Consider the following 22,179-nt stretch of genomic DNA (forward strand, 5'->3'; position numbering starts at 1 on the left):
ATTGTGTTAATCCCCTAAATTACTCCATGGGTGATTAGGCAACCAGATAAAACCCTCCCTTTCTAATGAACCAACCAGTGGGACGTCAGGGCCTCTCTTTGTCCTTTCCAGAAACACTGGCAACAGAAACACTGGAGGTATCTGGTGGTCTTTTAAAAAAAAAAGTGTTTAAATACTTACCGAGTGTGGGCCATGCCCTTGGCACTATTGTAGGTGACCCAGTGTTGTGTCTCATTTGGTCCCCACCACGGTTCCGCAAGACAGGTGATGATGGCGGTGGTGATGATGATGAGGATATTTACATTTTCATCCGCTGTGTTCTGAGAGCTGGGTTATTTTTCTCAGCTCTCCCACTTTGAAAAAAAAAATTTTTGTTTTGTTTTATTTTTCCTTTTCTTTTATTCTATTCTGTCTTTATTATTCCTGAAGTACAGTTGACATACGATGTTATGTCAGTTTCAGGTGCACGTCGGAGCGATTCCACAATTGGATACATTCTGCCATGCTCACCGCCGTGGTGTGGTTACCATCTGTCACCATGAAAAAAAATCCTAATGGAAGCAGCATTATTTTATATATTTGTGGCTTTTTAAAATATTCAAGCCCCCTGTAAGCAATTCAGATAATAGAAGAGAACAAAGAAGGAAGGAGAAATTACCAATTATGTCACCACCCATATATATCTCATTACTGTTAATATTTTAGTAGGTAGTCTTTCAGACATTTTTCTTTATGTATATGTAAGAATGTGTATATGTATATGTTTTTAACACATGCTTTTTTTTAAATCTATTTTTTAACCTAACAATACAGCATGGCCCTTTTCCCATAAGAACAAAATATCTAGACCCACAGCATTACCTACTATGGCAGTGGAGTATTCCATTTTATAAATACAAAACTGATTTACCACCCCCCCCCACCATTGAACATTTAGATATGATGCTGTTTATAAACGAACCATCTTTTCACTTTTTTTTTTTAACGTTGTTTAATGTTTGTTTATTTTTGAGGGGGAGAGAGAGAGTGTGAGTGGGGGAGGGACAGAGAGAGAGAGGGAGACACAGAATCTGAAGCAGCTCCAGCCCCGAGGTGGGGCTTGAACTTGTGAACCGCGAGATTCTGAGCTGAAGTCGGATGCTTAACTGACTGAGCCACTCAGGTGCCCTTCACTTTTGTTTTTCTTATATCTATACATGCACAAGGAGGCATGTACATCTTTGCACAATTGTCTGATTATTTTCTTAGGAAAAAGTTCCTAGCAGCAGAATTGCTGGATTAAAGACTTTGTCAAATTTCTGCCCAAATGCACTCCAAAATGTTTTAACAGATGTTCATTCCGCTTATACTGCACCTCTACTCACTTGCTGTATCTCTTCACCCCAGAAATGTGTGTGGGAATACAATAAATCACAATGAACACTCATTGAGCAGTCACTAAACTACTAGGCTGGGTACTGACACTAGATATGGATTAGATTGGTCCTTTGAACCTCACAACAACCCTAGGAGGAAGGTTCTAATATCCCATTTTACTGTCATTTTCCCCATTGCTAAGGATCAGAAAGGTGAAGTAACTTGCCTGAAGTCACCCAGCTATTAAGGCTGAATTGAGATCCAAACCCAGTTCTACTTCTGGGATTAGCTGGGGGGGTGGAGGCCAGGGGGACGGGACTCTTCCACGCGGATTCATACATGCACTGCTCTAGGGGAACTGGGTAGTGTCTGCTTTACTGAACACAGCCAGCTTCTCCACCGTTGTGTACCCTGGTCAGGCATCACCATTACTCAGCTGAGAGTGACTGTCCAGCAGTGCTTACCTCAGTGTGGAAATACTAAGGAGGGATTTTCCAGAGGGTTTGGGGAATTTCCTTTGAGAACAAACTAAGTGTCTTTTCACTTTGGTTTTGGAAGTGGGGAGGCACATTTTCAAAGGCAGCATCATCTCCCAAACTGAAATCGCAGATTCCCCCACCTCCACTGCCTTTCTCAATCTGTAGCTGTCTCTTCAGAGCTCCTGGGGGGGAAACCCTGCCATCTTGTCTTTTCCAGACTAACCAGCTTCTGTAATTCTTTTGACTGTAGGATTCCAGCCCTCTGGGGTCTCAGATTGCACTAATCCTGGTGCACTCCTTATACTTCCTTCACAGCCCTATTTATCCATAAGTGGCTGTGCAATCTGAAATATGGCTCCTGGGGGCTGCAGGGAGGCCTTGGGCCACTCCAGCTCAAACGAGCCACTTCTACAGGCAGCCAGCTCCCACAGACCCGTGTGTGTGCAGGAGTCTGCAGGCACATCCCAGAGAGAGTAGCTTTTCCAGGCCCTCTCTTTACCCCCCCCAGAAAGAAATGTCTTATATGTTGTTTTAACAGACTGATGGAAAATAAATAAACAGGGAGAGACAAGGAAATGGGTGGTTGTTGGTAAATAATCGTGCAGTGGCCAGCAATTTGCAGGGAGCTGGTGGGGAAGGAATTTCCCACCTCTGCCGCTGAGACAGGGATGTTTACTGGGAACCCAGAGGAGGAGCACAGAGTCGGCACAGTGAAGACTGCCAGAGCACCCACCGAGGCTGGATCTGTGTGCCTGTACAGATAAAATGGCACCCATGGTGTGTGTGCCATTCCACGAACCGAGCCAAGGATGTCTTTGAGGTGTCTTCCCCAACCTGGGGCCAGTTTGATTCTATTTGAAATGAGCTCAAGCTTCAGTACAGGGAGGGCAGCCTGCTCAGCAGCTTGCTGAGGCTAATAGTTATTTGCTCATAGACTCTGGGTCCCTGAGGATTCACCCCCTGCTTTTGGAGAAAGGTTTTTATTGCCTTATCTAATATGATGCTGATTCCTTTTAAAAACGTGTTGTTGACGAGACATTGCTGATGTGAACTTTGCAGAGTCATCTCAAGGAGGGAGGGGGCCCATGGTTGGGAGCCTTTGTCACTGACAATTAAAGATAAGGAAAGAGGGGATGACCCAGGAGAAAATGGAAACATGGGAGAGAGGGCAGGAAAGTAAACAAATATCCCAGGACTGTCCCCAGTGTGCCTGGCTCGGTGCCTAGCACCTTACTTATACTTTTCATTCCATCTCCAGCCCAGCCTTCTGAACTGGATATTTTTATCCTCATCTTACAGATGAAGAAATTGATTTCAGAGGGGCTAAGTAACTCTCAGTGATGCAGAGCTAAGACGAAAAGACTAAGATTCAGAGAGATCGTGATGGAAATAAAAGTGGTGCTATGGAAGGAAGGAAAAATGTTTGTTTTGAGATAATTTGTTAGAATGATGCTACTGCTCTTATGTGGGCAAAAGATAAGGCCTTAAAGCCTAGCCATCCACTGAGGCGCCCATTCTGTTCATGGCTTCAATAAGGCAATGCAACTTCCTATATCTAGGTTCACCGGTCTATACGAGCAAACCTAAACGCACTTTGTTTATCATTCTGAAACTCCTGAACATCTGGAAATGGAGGGCACAGGAGCTGGAGTGAGACAATGGTCCCTTTCATCTCCTGAGCGTGATCTTTGCTCATATGTGCCCCTGTGTATCATCCTCACTTAGGTATGACTTCATTGAGATTCGGGATGGGGACAGTGAATCTGCAGACCTCTTGGGAAAGCACTGTGGGAACATCGCCCCACCCACCATCATTTCCTCGGGCTCCGTGCTCTACATCAAGTTCACCTCCGACTACGCCAGGCAGGGGGCAGGCTTCTCCCTGCGTTATGAGATCTTCAAGACAGGTCAGTGTGGTCACGGCTGGAGAGCGGGGAGCTGGGCACCTCCGGGAGGACGGGTAGCTAGCTGCCCTCTGTGTCTGGCTGTGGGGCACTGTGTAAGGGAACTGTGTGAGAATCATATGCACATGGATGGAGCCCAGTGAGACGGATGGGAGGGGTTACAAAAGTTGTTGGAGTTGGGAGAGAGGTTCAGGGTGACCCTGGTGACAGCCCAAGATGAAAACCCAGTTTAACTTACGATCCAACTCAAGAGAGCGCTGGGTGCTGCCCATCAGGCAGGCAAGCATTTGTTTGTGGCACCAAAAGTGTAGGAGGGTCAATTAACTCGAGAACCACTTTCGAAAAGAATTTGATTTCTGTGTGTGTTTTTTTTAAATCACAATTTGATTTCTGTGTGTTTTTTTCATGGGGGGAAAGCAAAAGTCAGTTGAACGTTCTCCTGATTACTTCATGGTTTAATGTTGCCTTTATCTGGGATTTCATGGGCAGAAGGACATAATCTTTTCAGTATTTAGAGTCTCTAAAGATCTTAGTATGATCCTCCCAGTGGGGTCATCCAGTAGCGTTGAAAATCAAATGTGGCTCATAGGAATCCCCCTTGCTGATCTGTTTTACCACTTCTACCTGTTGAACCCCTGCTTCCTAAATGCAGATACAGCTGCCCCCTGAAAAGCAATCAGAAAGATAGGAGAAAAAGAGACAGAGAACACTTCACTTCTTTTAAGTTGACTGCCCGCTTTCCATGAGGCCCCCCTTCGATTACTTGAGGCCCTGAAAACATGGGCCCATCCTTATTTCCATAACTGGATCGAGCCAACTTTTATTCATAAGTCGCTAGTTCAGTAGCTACGCTGAAGCACTCTAAGCGGCATGCCCTTCCCTCCAGTGTGAGAGCTCATTATCTTGAGGCTGAGCGAAGCACCCTCCAGTTCTCCCCTCACCCCCAGCCTGCTTCCCTGCCTCACGGGCTCCTACCCCATCTACCAGCACGGCCCCTACTGAGCCTCCGTTTTACAACTTGTAGACAGAGTCTGGTACAAGGGGAGGCTGTCCGCCTTGTCGTCGAGAGGCCCAAGTCCGGCGCCTCTTGAGTTCAGTGTAAGGGGACCTATTCATATATATTTTCTTTTCACTAAACAGTTCTTGAAAGGAAGTGGTAGCTGCTGAAAGCACTTTTTATATCCACTCTGTCTAAATATTTGTCAGATTTGTCTGCCTGAGAGTAAGAACGAAGAATCCAATGAAGGGGCGGGCCGAGGGAACTCTGTCAAGCCATCTCCAAGCCCCAGTGGGAGCACAGACTGTCCCAGGGCACGAGTCTCAAGAAGGTCCGTCTGTCACGGGCTGCCATGCTTCCCACCCACATGAGGTCATAAGGACTGACAGTCTGCGGTGTCCAGTGTCTCGGGGGCTGGTGTGAGACTCCTGAATACCTCAGTCCACATTCCCTAGAGTCCTACGCAAGATTCAGATCAGTCAGTGCCACCAGCTCAGATGGAACATTCATCATACCCTCTTCTGCTGGGGAGCAGTTGCGGAGAGAGAGCACAGAAAGGAATAAAACACTAGAAGAGGGCAAAACACGCGTGAAGACCCTCGGCACGTAACCCATGCACAGTAGACGCCGTTGGATGAACATAAGTAAATAGATATGTCGACTGAAAGGAAAACTATAATATGAGGCAGAAGGCATAAGCACCAAGTAAAGGTACGATTAACGTGCTATGGTTGTGAAAATGAGGGCTCTATTGAGTGACGTGGCAAGCAGGGGATCCAGGAAGTCAATTAGAAAGCAAGGTCACCAGTGCTAAAGCTGTCACTCAGCTCTCCCGTGCTGACAGTGAACGGAAAACAGCTCCAAGCAAGGTCGTCCAGAGAGCTGGCCGAGGGAAGTCAGAACAAGGGTGAGCAGGACCATTAAAGTTCATGTCTCTTTCATGCTTCCTGACTTAGTATTTCACAAGGGATGATGCCGTATTCTCCAGAAAGCCACCGAAAGGATGAATGTTAACCCTATCCATCATGCAGTTTTGATGTTAAAAGTTAAAATGCACAGAGGGTATCATAACTGAGCAGTACTGTTTTGAGGACAGATAGTCTGCGGATGCCTCGACACCATGGCACCAGCCATGGAAGGTGGCTTAGGCATGGACCAACGGGGCACCCTACTTCAAGGACGAGGACTCCCTAAAGACAGAGGACAGAGGTTCCTGTGGTGGGAGAGAGCCCTGCCAACCACAGCCATATTTCCGAGGAACGCAAGAGAGAAAATGAGAGCCCAGTGGTCTTCTTGGGGGCCACTCTCACCTGCCATCAGGCCTGCCTGAAAGAACAGCCCTCAGCATGAAGGGCAACGCTGTGTAAAACACATACATGCGTGGGCTACAAAATTCAAAGCTGAGAAGCCTAGGAAGATGAGCATTCTTCCAGATGCCATGCCCTCCCTGCACCCACATTTCCACTGTGGGAGTCCTGGAAGAAAATACACAAAATTTACGTCATCCACAAAACATGAAAGAAATGCGTGAACATGCTGAAGAAATCCAAACAAACATAGCTATGTTTGCTAGTCAGATTCATAGAGAAAGACGGGGCTGGGGGCGGGGGGGGGGCTGGGACTGTAAACACAGATACCCAAAATAATGGTACCGAGGACTGTGGAAGCTCAGCTGCCGAATTCTACTGACAGACACAAACCCACAATTCAGGTGCAAAAGGGGGACATGTGGCTGGAGTGCAAGGTCCACGTCTCCCCTGAATGAAGTGGTTTCTAAACGCGTCTATATATTACCAGACTGCTCACATACAAAAGTGCAAACCGAAACAGCTCGCAGACTTAAAGGATCTCAAATTGCCAAACCATGAGCAGAACAGAGAAAGGAATTTTAAAATAACTTAAAAAGTAACATTGGAAACTGAATCACTGGAAAACGTGGGTGTTTTTTTTTTGTTGTTGTTGTTCATTCGTTTTCTGAGACTCCCTTGACCAAAGTTCAAGATCAGGTTTTCCTTCCTGGTGCCCAAAGACATCGCAGAATCTGAAATCTCTGGGGTCATCCACAGACAGAGAAAACTTGGAGTGCCCCCCTGCTCCCGCTCCCTGAACTGAATTCACCTTTTGAGGGCAGGCCCAGCTCAGTTTGGATAAATCCACCACCGTGTTTTAAATAGCTTTATGCGTGTGGATTCTTCCTTTGCTTGCAGAGTTATTGTAAAATTTATAGTGGAAAAAGATGGAGTGGGCACTTCTCACACCAGAGTCCTTTGGTATGAAGCCATTCACTGCAGCCAAAATCCCCCAGCTTGTGTGGACAATCTTAGCATTGAGTGAACCTGCGTATTTGTTGACTGAGCTGTTTTTTTTTTAACCTCTGATGCTTTTAACACATTGCAGAAAAGGATCTTGGATTAGGTAGATGTCTGCAAGACGCCCCTTTCGTCCCAAGATCGTCACCCTCTTGTGAGATCTCTCCCCCACATTTAACATCCAGCTGCCTGCTTTCTGACACTTTGACCACAGTCCAAACTATGAGGTGGCACAATTACAGACGAATGCACCGTTCTAATGGACAAGTTGGACTGTTCTGCGTAAAAAGGATAAAACTGTCTTTCTTCCTCATTTAAAATAAGCCAGAGAATATACCCATGGATAGCCATGTGTCAGAGATAGATACATATTCTTTTTGGTGTTTTTGTTGGTTGGTTGGTTGGTTGGTTGGTTGTTTTGCCATAAGAATATTATATTGGGGGCGCCTGGGTGGCTCAGTCGGTTAAGTGTCCCACTTTGGCTCAGGTCATGATCTCACAGTTCAAGAGTTCGAGCTCCGCGTCAGGCTCTGTGCTAACAGCTCAGAGCCTGGAGCCTGCTTCAGATTCTGTGTCGCCCTCTCTCTCTGCCCCTTCCCCACTCGTGCTCTGTCTCTCTCTGTCTCTCAAAAATGAATAAGCGTTAAAAGAATATATATCATATTGAAAAATTCTGACCAGTGAAGTGCAGGACCTCAGAACCCTGGAAGCTGTGGGTGCTTTAAAATGTCGCATTCTCCGGGCCTGTCTTCGACTTACTAGGTGTCCATTGTGGGCGAATTTTCCCCCATGGATGGGAGGAACCAAAGAAAGATTCCACCAAAAATTCCCCGCTCCTTTGGGGGGGGGGGGCGAGGTGGGGTGGGGTGGGGATTCCCCTTGCCCTGAGAAGGAATGACAAGACAGCAAACTTGAGGAGGGAATGTCAGGATGCCTTTTCCGGCTCTGGAAGCCAGTTGTGGCTAGAGAGTTAATTTCCTCCGGCTAAGTGACCCACATGGAGAAGGCTGCACAATGGCAATAAACACTAACCTTTTCAAGATTCCTCTCAGCCCCCCAAAGACCGGCCAGCTGGCTTCGCTTTGCCAAACTGCCTCATCCCAAACCATTGAGGAGGCCCTCCGGAGCGTGGGGCTTGGCAGTAAACAAAGCTGGGGGCTCAGTGGTAAACAAACTGGGGAAAGGCCGTCCCAGCTCAGCCCTCTGGACCCAGCTGCCCACTGGGCCGCCCGTGACTGACTGACAGAGTGCAGAGCCTCAGAGATGCGGCACCTCAGGGAGCCTTGGGAATGCTGAAAAGGTTAGCTCTCGCCCATCCCCCATCCCCACGCCGCCAGGGCACAGCGCTGGGCTGAAGGCAGAGGTGATGGATGGGCAGGTAGGGATGTTGGAATTTCCGGTCTGATGCTAAAGGAAGTTGCAATCCCCCTTCTCCCACTTATCTGCATGGCACCTTTTCCAAGTCAGACACGCGCGCTTTCCAGAAAGCCGTCATCAATAAAGAGCCTCACGGAGGGCCCTGCTGCAGGAGCCTCGGATAAAGACATCGCTGCGGGCTAAGATCAGTGTATTGACATCACACAGTTATATTTCAGCGGGATCCCCAGAGGACACTTCCTGCCAGTAAACACCTGGTTTATCGAGTATTTCTGTATTTTTTCTTCATGCTTAGAGTGCTTATTATCCTCCTCATAAATCCTGCTAGCTTTTTTTAATTTTAAAATCGGAGCGTAGTGAAATCAATGGCGATTGTCCAGCCTTTACATCCACTGCAATTGACTGGCATCGCTTCTGGCCCCGTGCTGCTCCGTGGGCCCAGCGTCCCGGGGCTGGTCGGAAGCCCACGCTGGCCAATGGTGGCTGGGTGAAAGCACACGAGGGCCCTTTTAATGCGACTCCACCTAGAGGCATTAGCAGATCTGGTGGCTGTAATCCTCTTAGAGCTCCTGCTGCCGTCCAAGCCTGCACCGGGATGCGAATGTGTGCGGCATTTAATAAGAACGCCTCCGCGAGTCCCAGGAAAGCAGACACAAGAGCTTCGGAGAAAAAACAAGGCCATCCCTACCACAAAGGAACCAGAAGCCTTCCAAATGTCAATACACTGCCACATTTTTCCAAACTTGCTGCCGGAGCGGCCTTTAACATCCCCAACGCCCTGCTGTGATCCACCAGCTACAAACGTCGATTGTTAATTGTCTGGCCACTACAGAGCAGCTCGTTTTAATATAGTCATGACATGAATGAGACCCAAGCTCCCCTTTGCCCCTCCCCTGAGGCACCTTGGATCTTGGAGGGAGAAGGGGGCACTGGGTTGGCTCTGGGACAATAGGGGCTAGTGTTGAGGTCAGCAATAAATAAGGGGTAACATTGTTTTCCCTGCTGGCAATCAGCAAGCCTTCCTTAAGGATTGAAATAACTTACATTTCTGGAGCGAGCAGCTGAGTAATTGAGAAAGAAGGCTCTGTTCCTCTTTTCAAGAGAATCTCTCTCTTTTTCTCTCTTTCTTTCTCTCTCTCTCTCTCTCTCTCTCCCTCCCTCCCTCCCTGTATCTCACACACACACACTTCTTTCTAACCCCCCTCCACTCCCCAACTCCTCAATTGCTGATCTTACTGTATTATGTAGAGCACGCCAGCTCTCCTCCCCTAATTTCTCTCCTAAAGAAAGTCTGGCTTAAAGGCTTGAGATGTGGCTGTGAAGAGTATGTTGCTTCAAGGGCCACTCCAGTGAAAACAAAAACGTCACGAGTAGGGGGATTGGGGCTCCAACATGTAAATAACCCATGTGACAGAGGCAGGAGAGAAAGGCATGTTCTTCTCCTTTCTTAATGCTACAGTTCTCTTTTACATACAGGCTCCGAAGACTGTTCAAAAAACTTCACAAGCCCCAACGGGACCATTGAATCCCCTGGATTTCCCGAGAAGTACCCACACAACTTGGACTGTACCTTTACCATCCTGGCCAAACCCAAGATGGAGATCATCCTGCAGTTTCTGACCTTTGACCTGGAGCATGACCCTTTGCAGGTGGGCGAAGGAGACTGCAAATACGATTGGCTGGACATCTGGGACGGCATTCCTCATGGTAAGTGATGTCGCTGTCACGAGACCCTTCTCAGGAGCTTCGCCTTTGCCTGTGAATTGCTTTAGTAACGATAAAAGAGAGAGAGAGAGAACAAAGACTTCAAAGCTCCTTAGGGTTTGTGTATGACCCATGATGACTTTCTCTTCGTATTCTTCACCAAGGATGATTTCAGAGAAATTACAGGAAGGCAGTTTCCTTTCTTGGAGGTATTTTTTTGGAGAAGGATAGGAGGAGAGTGAGTAGGTACTTGGATGAGGATGAGAAAACCTATCGGTAATGTTCTTTTCTACCCCAAGTTGTCAGGATTTCCAGAGAAAGTGACTCAGTGACCACTATGCCCCAATAGGATGCCAGAGCCAGACTGACTAGGTTTGAATCCTGGTTCTGCTCTGAGCAGTTCTGCAACCCTGGGTAGGTCACTTAAACTCTGTGTCTTATGTGTATAAATAAACTGTTTTCATCACCATTATTATTACTATGATTTTACTATTATTAAGACAATCACAAATATCAAAAAGGTGCATCACCCAAGGCCCAGAGGAACTGGTGCTTCTCAGGGGGAGACCAACATAGGTCTTGAGCAGAATCTGTATTGGTGAAGAAACCAATTGTTCCCTTTTGTGGTCAGTATTAGTGTTTTGCACTATAAGGGAGACTTGATGGCTAAGCAGTTTCATTTCCTGAGAAAAGCCTAGGACTTAGTCAGAAAACTCAGGTTTGAGTCACAGCTCTGTTATTTCCTAGCCGTATGAACATGGAAAAGTCATGTGACCTCTCTGAACCTCAATTTTTTCTTCTGTAGAACAAGCATCATCATGACAGCTTTCTGGCCCATCCCTGAACAGAGGGAGAGAACAGAATGAAGCCAGGTCAGGGAAAGTACGGTTGACCTTTGAACAATACTTGGACTGCCTATGCAGTTGAAAAATCCACACGTTACTCTGAGTCCCCAAAAACTTAACTGCTAATAGCCTACTGTTGACTGGAAGCCTTACCAATAACATAAACAGTCAATTAATACATATTTTATATATTATGTGTAGCGTACCCAGTCTTCTTACAATAAAGGAAACTAGAGAAAAAGAAAATGTCATTAAGAAAATCATAAGGAAAAGAAAATACATTTACAGGAGCGTACTGTATTTCTCCAAAAAAAATCCACGTATAAGTGGATCCACACACTTTAAACCCGTGTTGTTCAAGGGTGAACTGTACTTTTTAATGTCCAGGAAAAATACTACGTGTTGTTCTTAAGACCTATTTTTGGTCATTCTTTTATGCCAAGGCATACCCAAAGGATGCTCCATGGAGTGACTGGTGATTGTGGCAAGTGTAAATGTATCGAAAATGGAGTTTGACCTTCCCATGTCTACTGACTTGTCTTTGTCTTGCATGTCCAGTCGGCCCCCTGATTGGCAAGTACTGTGGGACCAAAACACCCTCTGAACTCCGTTCGTCGACCGGGATCCTCTCTCTGACCTTTCACACAGACATGGCGGTGGCCAAGGATGGCTTCTCTGCACGCTACTACCTGGTCCATCAAGAGCCGCCAGACAGTGAGTTGGGCAGTTGGGAACCTCTGTCCTGTCCTTCCATCAGGGCTGTGAGGACATGTAATGAAGACAGACTGGCCTCTGGGAGAGGAGAGGGCAGTTCTCCAGAATTTATAGTAGCATCTGAGTTCAGGGAATGGGGGCTATATCTTCTTGCTAGGCAGAGATTAATGAAAATAGAACAGATGTCGACTGGGTACTCCTTTCTTTACAAAGTACGTATGTGTACCAAGAATTAGTTATTCCCAGAGTAAGTCTCAGAACCATCGCAAGCCTCAGTTTTCCCATCTGTGAACGGAAGGGAGGTTAGTGAGGACGTCTCTATAGAGTCCCCTACCCTGTGCTAACATTTTTTGAGTCTGAGGCTATTTTTCTCCCTCTCTAAGCCTCAGTGGCCATTGTCAGAAAACTGAGTAATTTTTACACCTCTCTCATATATATATATGTATATATGATATACATATACATATATATACGTATATATATATATACATGTATATATACATATATATACATGTATATACATGTATATACCTGTATATGTATATATGTGTGTATATATATATGTATATATGTATATATATACATATATACATATATATGTATATATATGTGTGTGTATATATATATATATAAAACATCTCTGGCCCTGGGTAGAGCTTCTCTCACTAGACTGGTACACGCTTGCACTTCCACTGCACGCTTCCAGTATACACAGTTCCCAGGCTTCTGCTATGTGCCAGGTGCCGTGCAAAGCATAAAGTATAGCTCTGGCGCCAGCCGCCCTGGAACTTCCCATCCAGGCCATGAGTCTCCGGCCTCCATCAACGTTTACTCCCACCTCCTGAATCTTCACATCAGCTCCTCTAGGATGTGTGCCCCACATGTGCTGCCATTTCCACCGAGAAACCCAAAGGATAACTTTAAGTACTAAAGACGTACTTGAAGGCTGCTTGGAGCTGGGGAAATCGTGCCACGGTTGTAGACAGCTTATTGCGTGCCTACCTACGCACAGGGCAGCCTGGCCTGCCGGAAAGGTGACGAGTTTTGTTCTGGGTTTTGCTTTTGCGCTTCTTCAAAAAGCCCATGAAGATTGAGTGACAGGAAAACAGTATTGCAAATTGCACCAGGGTCTGCAATGGGCCAGTTCAGTCACAGAGCTAGAGAATGAATTTGATAGCTGAAAAAATTGCTGGTCTTTATCAGACACGTGCACACAAGAATATTGACCAGTGCCTGTGGTATCCGTGGGAAGGACAGCAATTGAGCTAATGGTGCATGGCCAGACTCAGTGACTTCTGGGTCCATTTGCCCAAGCAAGTGGCTCAGGGGAATGGAGTGACACGCCTGTGCTCGTGGAGAGGTGTCCCAAAGACAGGCATTTACTGCTTTGTGATGTCTGTCTTCTGTGCCAGAACTCGAGACAGTTGAGTGAAAGAAAGAAGCAAAAGTGCCTCCTGGGTGTTTATTAATAAAGCAAGCTTCCCACGATGTATCAGCCCACCCAGATTGCCACGGGTCTATCACACGTTTACCTGTATTTCAATATCGGTGCATCTGGTGTCTGTGAGCATCCGTAGCCTGCGGCACCAACAGTTCTTGTGCTTTAGATTGTATTTTTAATTTGTATGATGATTCTTATTTACCCACAGCCTGACTTCTTTTAGGCCCAATTTAGTTTCTTTCAGACCCAGAGGGGTTGTCAAAGTCTGTGACTTGGCAGGGTTGTTTTTTAAAATGCGAGCGTATAATGAGGTCTTTAAGATGAGCGAGTTCCTGCAAGGACTTGCCCCTAAGAGGGAGCAACATTTTGAGAGTCCCAGGGGTTCGAGGTTGAGAGACATAACTCTGCCTTTGACCATCTCCACTCCCCAGACTTCCAGTGCAATGTCCCTCTGGGAATGGAATCTGGCCGGATTGCCAATGAACAGATCAGTGCCTCATCTACCTACTCTGATGGAAGGTGGACACCCCAGCAAAGCCGCCTCCATGGTGACGACAATGGCTGGACACCCAACTTGGATTCCAGCAAGGAATATCTCCAGGTACTCACTCAGATGTACTAGAGGGTGTGCAGAGGGCATGTGTATTTGTGGACAAGGGAGGTGGCTCCTCGCCTGGAGCAGACAGAGGACACAAAGAAAATAAACACAGCCTACTCGAGAACCCCATTCATCCATCCATCCAAAAACACATGTGCCAGGCACGAATAGACTTAGCCAGGTGTTGTGCTAACTACTGGGATAAAATGACAAGTAAGATGGACACTGCCGCTGCCCTTGTGACACTTACCAGGCCTCGGAGAAGTTGTTTGGCCTGGGTGCTGTTTGCCTCTCAGTAAAGATATCCATGGAACGTTCTATAAACAGTTCCAGATCTTCCTCATTCTTGGCAGAGGGAGGCATCAGAGACTTGGTAGGGGGAGGGCGTCTTCCTAAGGGCAGACTTGAGTCGCTAGCTGAGCATGGCAGCCTCTCATGATCTTTGCTACTTGGAGGGAGCCCTGCCAGGAAGGTTTTGCACATAGCTATCAGAGAAGATAGAACACATGGGAAAATGTCACTACCGGGAATGAAACTCTAGTTGCCCAGATGCTCTGCGGCATCTTTTCAGACTATTGTTTGCCTTCCTTCTGAATAAGACTTGCAGTTTGTGTTGAATAATCACCCTGAAACTACAGACTGGTCCAGCTCCCATCCCCCAGGGAAGAGCAGCTTCTGGGTCCATGCTAGAGCAATGACTGCTTTTATGACACACATACCAGACGGCCTTGTGACCCATTGACAATCCTGTCCTAGTTCTGATGTGACACAGTGACCTCCGCTCTGAGAAGGATGTTGTGGAACAGGCAGCAGGAAAGGGAGAAGGGCTACTTAGAAACTGCCAGGGAGTCCACAGAGGTTCTAACAGCACAGTCCTCCAGCCATTTTGTAACTGTGTCTCCTCTGCCTCTCCAAAAACCCTTCTGATCCTGCAAAGCTTCCAGAACGCTCTCCTTTATAATCAATGTCCCATTGATTTCACTCCTTATTTTTCGGCCTCAATCATAAACTTTATCTTATTGCTATCCAGCTGTCTGTCATACACATACGCAGCCTCGCATACTTCTCTTGAATTGCTTAGTATGCTGAGCACATAGTAAGTAGCCAATAAATGCTTCCTGACTCAAATTTTACCAGCAAGTGCTGGCTAAATTTTGATCACACAGAGGTTGCCATTAAGAAACGCCGTGGCCAGCAAAGGAATGGCATTCCTTTGGGTTTTTTCCAAAGCAATTTCCAAATGGGTTTGGCGTTGTGGGGAGAAAGTTGCCTCCAAATGTTGGCCATCTTCTTCATCAAGCGAAAGGTCAGGACTTGGTGCATAAGCCTAATTGCTTGGGCAGACTCTGCATGCCCTTTGACCCTTTAGTGACCTGAGTGACTAAATACACAATGGATTGAGGGACTGAGGGCACGGGAGGCAAAGCAGCCCTGAGCTGAGACGCTGCAACAAGGGGGTCATAAGTGAATTGGACTGGACTGGACTGGGGTGGAGTGGGCGGAGTGGCGTGGATTTAGCCATTGTTCCTTTAGAATAGCATCTGCTTTTACTACTTAAGGCGGGCTGTAGTCCAGTAAGAAGGGGTCACAGTTCTAGATGTTCAAGGATCCCTTTAAGATAAACTGACTACCGTCCATTCAGATTTGCAAAGAAGAGAAAAGCAGAAAAATAATCAAGTTACAGTTTCAAAGGTGTCCAATCCAGTGTCAAATAAGTCGAGATTAACCGTCCAGCTTGGAATTGCAAACTGATAACTGATCGCACTGATTCTGAGGGAATCACAGACACGACTTGTAAGCCGGGTATTCCATTTGTGTCCTTTGAAGAAAAAGCAAGATGCTGCCCTCCTGTCAGGAGCTGCGGCCCCCTCACTCCTCCTCTGCTCTCCCTCAGGTGGATTTGCACTTTCTAACCATGCTTACAGCCATTGCCACGCAAGGAGCGATTTCCAGGGAAACCCAGAATGGCTACTACGTCAAATCGTACAAGCTGGAAGTCAGCACGAACGGTGAAGACTGGATGGTGTACCGGCATGGCAAAAACCACAAGGTAAAACCCATATCCCCACCTCAAAGGCATGCTGGGGTGGTGCAGGAGGCTTGGGACCAGAGGAGCTTCCAGTTGACCCCACAGAGGGGAGGAGGCCTTGTTCCGTGAGGTTCAAATAATTGATAGAGGCGTGGGAGGCGGTGGCCCTGAAAATATCCTTTCTTATGCTAAAGCGATTGGAAAACACGGTTTCTCCGACAGCCAGGCTGCTGTTGCATGTCGCACAGCAGAGAGAGAGTGAGCAAGCTTGCGGAGTGCTCTCTGACTGCAAATGAAGGAGAAAATGCGTTCCCAGTCCGCGCCTCCCTACACAGGATTCATTGAGCATTTATGGCCTGAGTCCCTTCCACATGCTGGGTTAACAATCACAAAGCCACATGAAACTGTAGTTCAGGAGTTACCGAGGTCTGGAAATGAAAGGGCACAAATCCTGAGAGGGACTCACAATGTCCCGAAGAAGAAAGAGGACAATAAATAATGAGGAGAAATTCAGTTTGTCAGGGATGGGATCTGAACTGGCAATCACACTTGGCGGCAAGGCATTGAATTCTCGCAGCTGGTGTCTTCAGTGTCTGTGGCCCCCAGAGGTGTGGCCGTGTGGGTGATGTGGGGTTTTTGTTGCGCACAAGGATGAATGCTGGCGCTCGGCTTACTTAGACACGTGGCATTCTGCCGGTGAGCGGGCCCGGGCCGGCACTGGCGATACACTGCTCATAAGGTGCACGCAGCGTATAGGGGGCTTATTGGAAGTGGCTGGTGGTCTCACCTGGGTGGGGGGGAGAACACGGTCATGCGCTGGCTCCCAGCTCTAGGAGGAGAGTGTCTATCCTTCCCTGAATGGAAGTGGGGACAGGCAAAGAGACCCTCCTCTTTAGCGCTACGGTTCCCCTGTCTGTCACGCTGTGAATGATCAAAATGGGACACGTGGCACCGCACCTAGAGAGACCAAAGATCGTTTGCAAACACAGCCTCCTTGTCTCCTACCACTGCCCCGAGGCTGCTTGCCCTCGCTGGGGAGACTGGAAACCTTGAACCGAGAAAATGCTCCACTGTAATGTCGGCACTGATTCGCTCTGGAAATGTGAGTTTTTAAGGCAGTGGATTTTTTTTTCATTATTAAAATTGCCATAGTAACGTGGCACCATTCATCTGAAAATCACGGCTTCTAGATATTACCAGGTGTCACACACACACACACACACACACACACACACATACACACACTTTCCTCATTTCAGGAATAGGGAAAGTGAGGTAGTTAATTGAAGGACCTCCTCACCTTAACATGTTCAACCAGGTCTGGTTTCTCACTGACTTTGTTTATTTCAGTTGCAAATATCGCTTGGAAATGGCAAGCCGGAGCTGGCACTGGATGCTAGGTGCATGGGCTGAGTCCTCTCCCCAACCTACTCTTTTTCATGCCTTCTCTCCCCACCCACCCTGCTCAATAAGAAACTGGTGGAACCCAGAAGCTGAGCCAGGCAGGCGAGGGCCCGCGCTGAGTCGGAGTGGGTCCTGAGGGAGAAGGAGGAGTTTCACCTGACAGCCTCCCTGTCCAGGCGCAATGACTAAGCAGTGCTGGCCAGAGGGATACTGTAGCATAAGCTGATTTTAAAAGCACGCAGATGGACTGGGATGCTATTTAAAACACTATTTGTAGGAAATCTGCTTTCGGAAATACCTTAGCACTGCACATTTTGACAGAATGCTGTCCTCCCTGGCTTTATCCCTGGTATTCATTCTGCAGGGAAGCTATTCCTGAGAATTGAATTTAGCTTTCTGGGCTCCTTTGGAATCAGTCTCAACTTTTTCATATTGGATGCATTATTCTTTCTCTCTCTCACTTTCTCTTCTCACCCTTGGCTAAATTTCTTTGCCCAGGAGCCAAGGGGTAATTTCATTTTCATTTTGTTGTTGTTATTTGGTTTTTTAGTGAATCCGTCCTGCTCACATAAAAAGTGCTGGGGCAGAGGAAAAGCCCCTTCCCTTCCCCATTAGATAATTCATTCTCTGGCTAACCTAGAAGGAGGCTGGAGAATGGAAAGCCTGCCAGTAAGGCGTCACTCCCTCCCCACGCTCCCTTGCCCCACCGCGGGTGTGGTGGCTGACGAGGGAGACCTGCCCGTCCTCCCCTCCAGGGGTGATCTCTGCTGCTCCCCCATTAGCAGATCCGTCTCCCAGATGTCTGTATTTAACGTGCAGATTCCGCACCGTTCAAGGGGTGTCAGCGCGGCTCTCTGGGCTGTTCAGGTTGAAATAGTTGAGTGAACCGTGCCAAATAGATTTGTCAAGTCTGCTGCAGTTTGATTTGATGCCATGAAGGGGAGGGGGGTGAGGAGGGGCGTCGGGGCAAGAGGGGAAGAGGCTTCGTCTGGGTCGGTCGCTACCACTAGGTTCCTCTTTGTAGCCGCTGGATGGATGGTGGGCGCCACGCCAGGCCGGCCAGTACCGGGTGGTGGGCTTGAAAGCACAATTCAGGACCTGTGAGCGAAGCATAGCAGAGGGGAAGGCAGAGGCTGTTCTGCTCCACGGTGCGGAGGGAGGGTTTGCAGACGCAAGCCCGCGCACGGGGTGTGAGGAGGGGATGGTGCCGTTGGGGGCAGAGATGTAGGAACTTGATTTCCATTCCTGGGTCCCCGGGTCAGCACCAACACGGTGTACCAAAGACCAGGGAATCGGGGAAATCGGAGAAAAACAAGATGAAGGAGTGCTGGAGGTGGTGGGGGATGGCTATGCTATCTCCTTGCTACACACCATTTACAGTTTGGACCCAGACCGGGCTGAGGCAGGGCCTGGGCCTATGGCCGAACGACTCTTGTCCAGGAAGTGGGGACCAGGGAGCTCTTTCCAGCCTCCCTCGGCCTCCGAGCAGCCTCCTCTTTGTCTCTTCCCACCCAGTAGGTCGTGACGAGGTTGCCTATGGGGGAGGCATTCCGCTATCGTGGGGGGTATTGCGAGCATCCTCCTGGCAAAACACAGCCGACTTACGCAGGCCACATGTACAGCACATCCCCAAATCCTTATCCAATTACACATGCCATAAATATATGGAACCTATGATTTTCCTATAGGGTGGGCCCTCCTCATGCATATTTATGGCGTAACCACAAGGCAGAGAGCTTGTCCGCCTGATGGAGCCCATATCCAGCCCATGTGCTCCCTTAGATTATACAAATTGCTTCAGATCTATTTCTTCAGAAACCACAAGTAGAAAACGACTGCTTTTGGTTTCGCCAGCTATATTAATAACACCCCAAACATTGACATAGTGTTGTAAATACGGTATTAGAAGGTTCGTGTACGTGCCTATAATTATAGGCACAATCATGTGCACACAAACCAAGAGAGGGGCATAGAGAGAGATGGGAGTAGCTGGGGGCATGAGGGCCTTGGCCAGGACCCCACTTACCTCTGACTTGCTGATTCTGGGAGTGTGCACTGGAGGGAATGAGACCGAGACTTCTAGTGTCAGGACAGAGGGACAGAGGCCAGTGCCCTTATGTGTCTAAGCAAAAGCCCTTGCCTTCCTTCCTCCCCTATTTGGTAAGCGTGGGCGTCTCCTTGTTGACATAGCCCCGGCTACCTTGCTCTTAGTCACAATGCTGCTGGCTGTTCTGATGTACTTGGAAGAAATCTGGGCTCAAAGAGAGAGTCTGTGGGGGTGCTAAACATATCTTGATGGCCAGACTGAGGATGGGAGGGGGAGGACAGGGATGAGGTCCAAGCATTTTCAGAATTACCCTGCAATGAGTGGCGAAACGCACGAAGCTTGTCATACTAATGCAATCGTGGCCGCCAACGGGATCAGAGAGCCTTCAGGTACCACCTCATTCACTTCAGAATGTGGCACTGTTTCAAAGACTGGAATCGCAGCTCTTAAAGTAATTTGCCCCAGGACGTGGGGAACCATGGAGTCCCCGTGAAAGGCACCTGGTCCTGGGGCTTTGATCTCTAGGAGGGTGTTCCCAGCAATCTGATCTAGGCCTGGCCGTCGTCTTGGATCCAGAGGGAAATCAGCTTCCTAGATGTTCAGTCTGAGGGTCTAGAGGTGTGCATATTCCTGGAGAGCCTCCATTGGTTTTGAGATCTGAAGTTGGGCTCAGACAGTGTGACTCAGCACGGCAGGCTCTTGGAGTTACATCACAGAATGGGCTGCATCCTAGAATCTTGAAGATGGAGTTGCTTTGCGCTTGATTCAGCCATATCCCTTCAAGACACTTAATCACCTCACTTCGAAAATTATCTGCCCTATATTTATTTTCTGGATTAAAACAAATGACTTTGAAAGCCACTTGAGAATTTAAAACCGTCTGAAAGTATCAGAGACTTAGGAGGAGAGAGAGTGGTGTCCTGAAACCAAACCCCCCAAATCAGTCGGCGGACGGAACCACGCGGCGTCTATTTTCAGATCCCCTTAGAGGATGCACTGTGTGACCTTGGAAATTTCTCTTCATGGCTCCGTGCCTCAGTGTTTCCGCCTGCCCAAATGGAATGGTGCTGCGGCAGCTCTTGGCAGAGCACCTTGGGATCTGTAGATGGAAGGCTGTCTGCAGGTGGAATTAGTGTATTAGACCCACAAAGCTCTTCTTGAGCAGAAGCAAGTTATCAGTTTAAAAAGTAACAAGGCCCCATGGGATATGTATCTGCCTCCTTTAAGATCGGAGGTCTGGAAGGGACCTGATAAGTCACCCAGACCTTTCCCTGCATCCGATGGCCCCTGCGCTGGAGCTGCCTGAGACAAACGTTGCCCTACTCGGCTCCAGTCTTCTGTGAGGGATCCAGTCGTTCCCCTAATTAACAACGCACAGTTTTCAAAAAATACCTTTTTTTTTTTTTTAACCTCCTGGCGGATGACTGCATTCCCCTTATCCTTTTCATTGTAGTTTTTGTTTATTGTGTATGAGATGACGACAATGACACAAGCTGTCAGCTGGGAAATAGCCTCAGACTTCAGAAGCCATGCGTATGGTTGCCTCGTCGAACCAGGGTTGCGTATATTCCGAAGAGAGCCGATGCCCTTTCGAAATTCATGTCCCCTGGTTTCTCTGCCCCCTACAGTTATAACTGAGAAGAATCCAGGGCCCTACGTAATTAAGTTTGTCCCTTATCCATTTGCCATGGGATGAGCTCAGACCCTTAGCCTCTCCACTTAGGAAGCCCAAGGGAAAATGTCATTACACATAAGCTTGGAACCTTTTTTCTATCAGGCTCCTGTGGCCGGCTTCACCCAACTCCCATGGGTGCTGAATTGTCTCTGGGAGCTGAGGCCAGCCTCCCTGGCGCTTACGATGCTCCCTGCCAAATTCCCAATGCCTTCCATCTCACTGCCGTGCACCGAGGCCAGTGGGACAGAGCGAGTGAGCAGGGCTTATAAAGGGGTGTAGTGATTCTGCTGGGGCTGGAAAAACTCTTCTTTGCCCTAACTCCAGTGTCTCTAGATGAGCGTTGGAGTGAACACCTCATCTGGTAGGTTGTCGGGTTCTTTGCCATCACCATTTCCCTGCTCGGAGATTTGCTGAGATTCCGCTGGAAGAGGAATGCGGTTGGCAGAGAGTCTCCGGAGCCTGACTCCCATACCCTTTCACGCTCTCTTCTGCCCACCTGCAAGTTAAAGGCACCTTCTCAAAAAATGTGACAATGTGAGAATGCCTGTGTTTCTCTCCCGACCTTCCCGGGAGGACATTGGCCACTCCCTTTCATTGCTCTGATGCTATACTCTCCCCCACACCATCTCTCCTCTAGCCCCAAATCCCTGAGCTGCCCTCCCCTCCTCTTCTCCTTGGTGCTTTCCTGTCTCCAGTCCCAAAACCCTAATCCTGTTAGTATGCTGTGTTCCAGGGCTCGGCGTCTCGATGGGGGTAACATAATCCTGCAGTAAATCTAACGGGGACCCACAAGGCACACACAGATGGGATGCACACGTCCCACCCACCTCCGCCCTCACCCTCAGGAAGAAACCGGCCTCCCCCGCCCTCCACCCCATGACATGTCCCTGCTCCTCTGTCTTCTCCTTTGCATCAGCAGAGCTGCCTGATGACAAAAACAGCCCTAAGTAAAGGAGCAGGAGACAGGAGGGCATCATGGTCATAAATGAGCATTTGGTGGTTAAGGAATTTTCTCTGCCCTGCCCCCCTTCTTCCCCTCCCTTAAAGTCTCCCCCACTTCTCTCTCATATCTGTATATGTATACACATCTATATGAGACACATCCCTTCTGACTCTGTGTCTGGCTAAGTTCCCACATCCACTAGAATGAAAGCAGCTTTAAAAAATTTTTTTTATAGTCTTTAAGGAGGAGTTTTAAGAGAGAATTGTCAGGGCCATGATTTACAAAAAGGAAAAAAAAAAGCGTCCATTACCTTAACATCGTTGTCCCCGAGTGCAACAGCCCCCCTACCCTGCCCCC

General features: G+C 48.0%; 1 protein-coding gene across 3 annotated transcripts in view; it reads left to right on the plus strand.

Annotated features, from left to right (window-relative positions):
- The window catches only part of NRP2 (neuropilin 2), a 116,423-nt gene that overhangs the window by 31,080 nt on the left and 63,164 nt on the right, over nucleotides 1-22,179 (plus strand). For all 3 annotated transcript variants that reach the window (XM_007089960.3, XM_042995148.1, XM_042995149.1), the window contains exons 3-7: nucleotides 3,561-3,742; nucleotides 9,899-10,129; nucleotides 11,530-11,685; nucleotides 13,558-13,727; nucleotides 15,619-15,774. In XM_007089960.3, coding sequence (XP_007090022.2) covers nucleotides 3,561-3,742; nucleotides 9,899-10,129; nucleotides 11,530-11,685; nucleotides 13,558-13,727; nucleotides 15,619-15,774 — 895 coding nt within the window. The remainder of the gene's footprint in view (nucleotides 1-3,560; nucleotides 3,743-9,898; nucleotides 10,130-11,529; nucleotides 11,686-13,557; nucleotides 13,728-15,618; nucleotides 15,775-22,179) is intronic.

The sequence above is a fragment of the Panthera tigris genome, chromosome C1 (assembly GCF_018350195.1).
Source record: "Panthera tigris isolate Pti1 chromosome C1, P.tigris_Pti1_mat1.1, whole genome shotgun sequence".
NCBI lineage: Eukaryota > Metazoa > Chordata > Mammalia > Carnivora > Felidae > Panthera > Panthera tigris.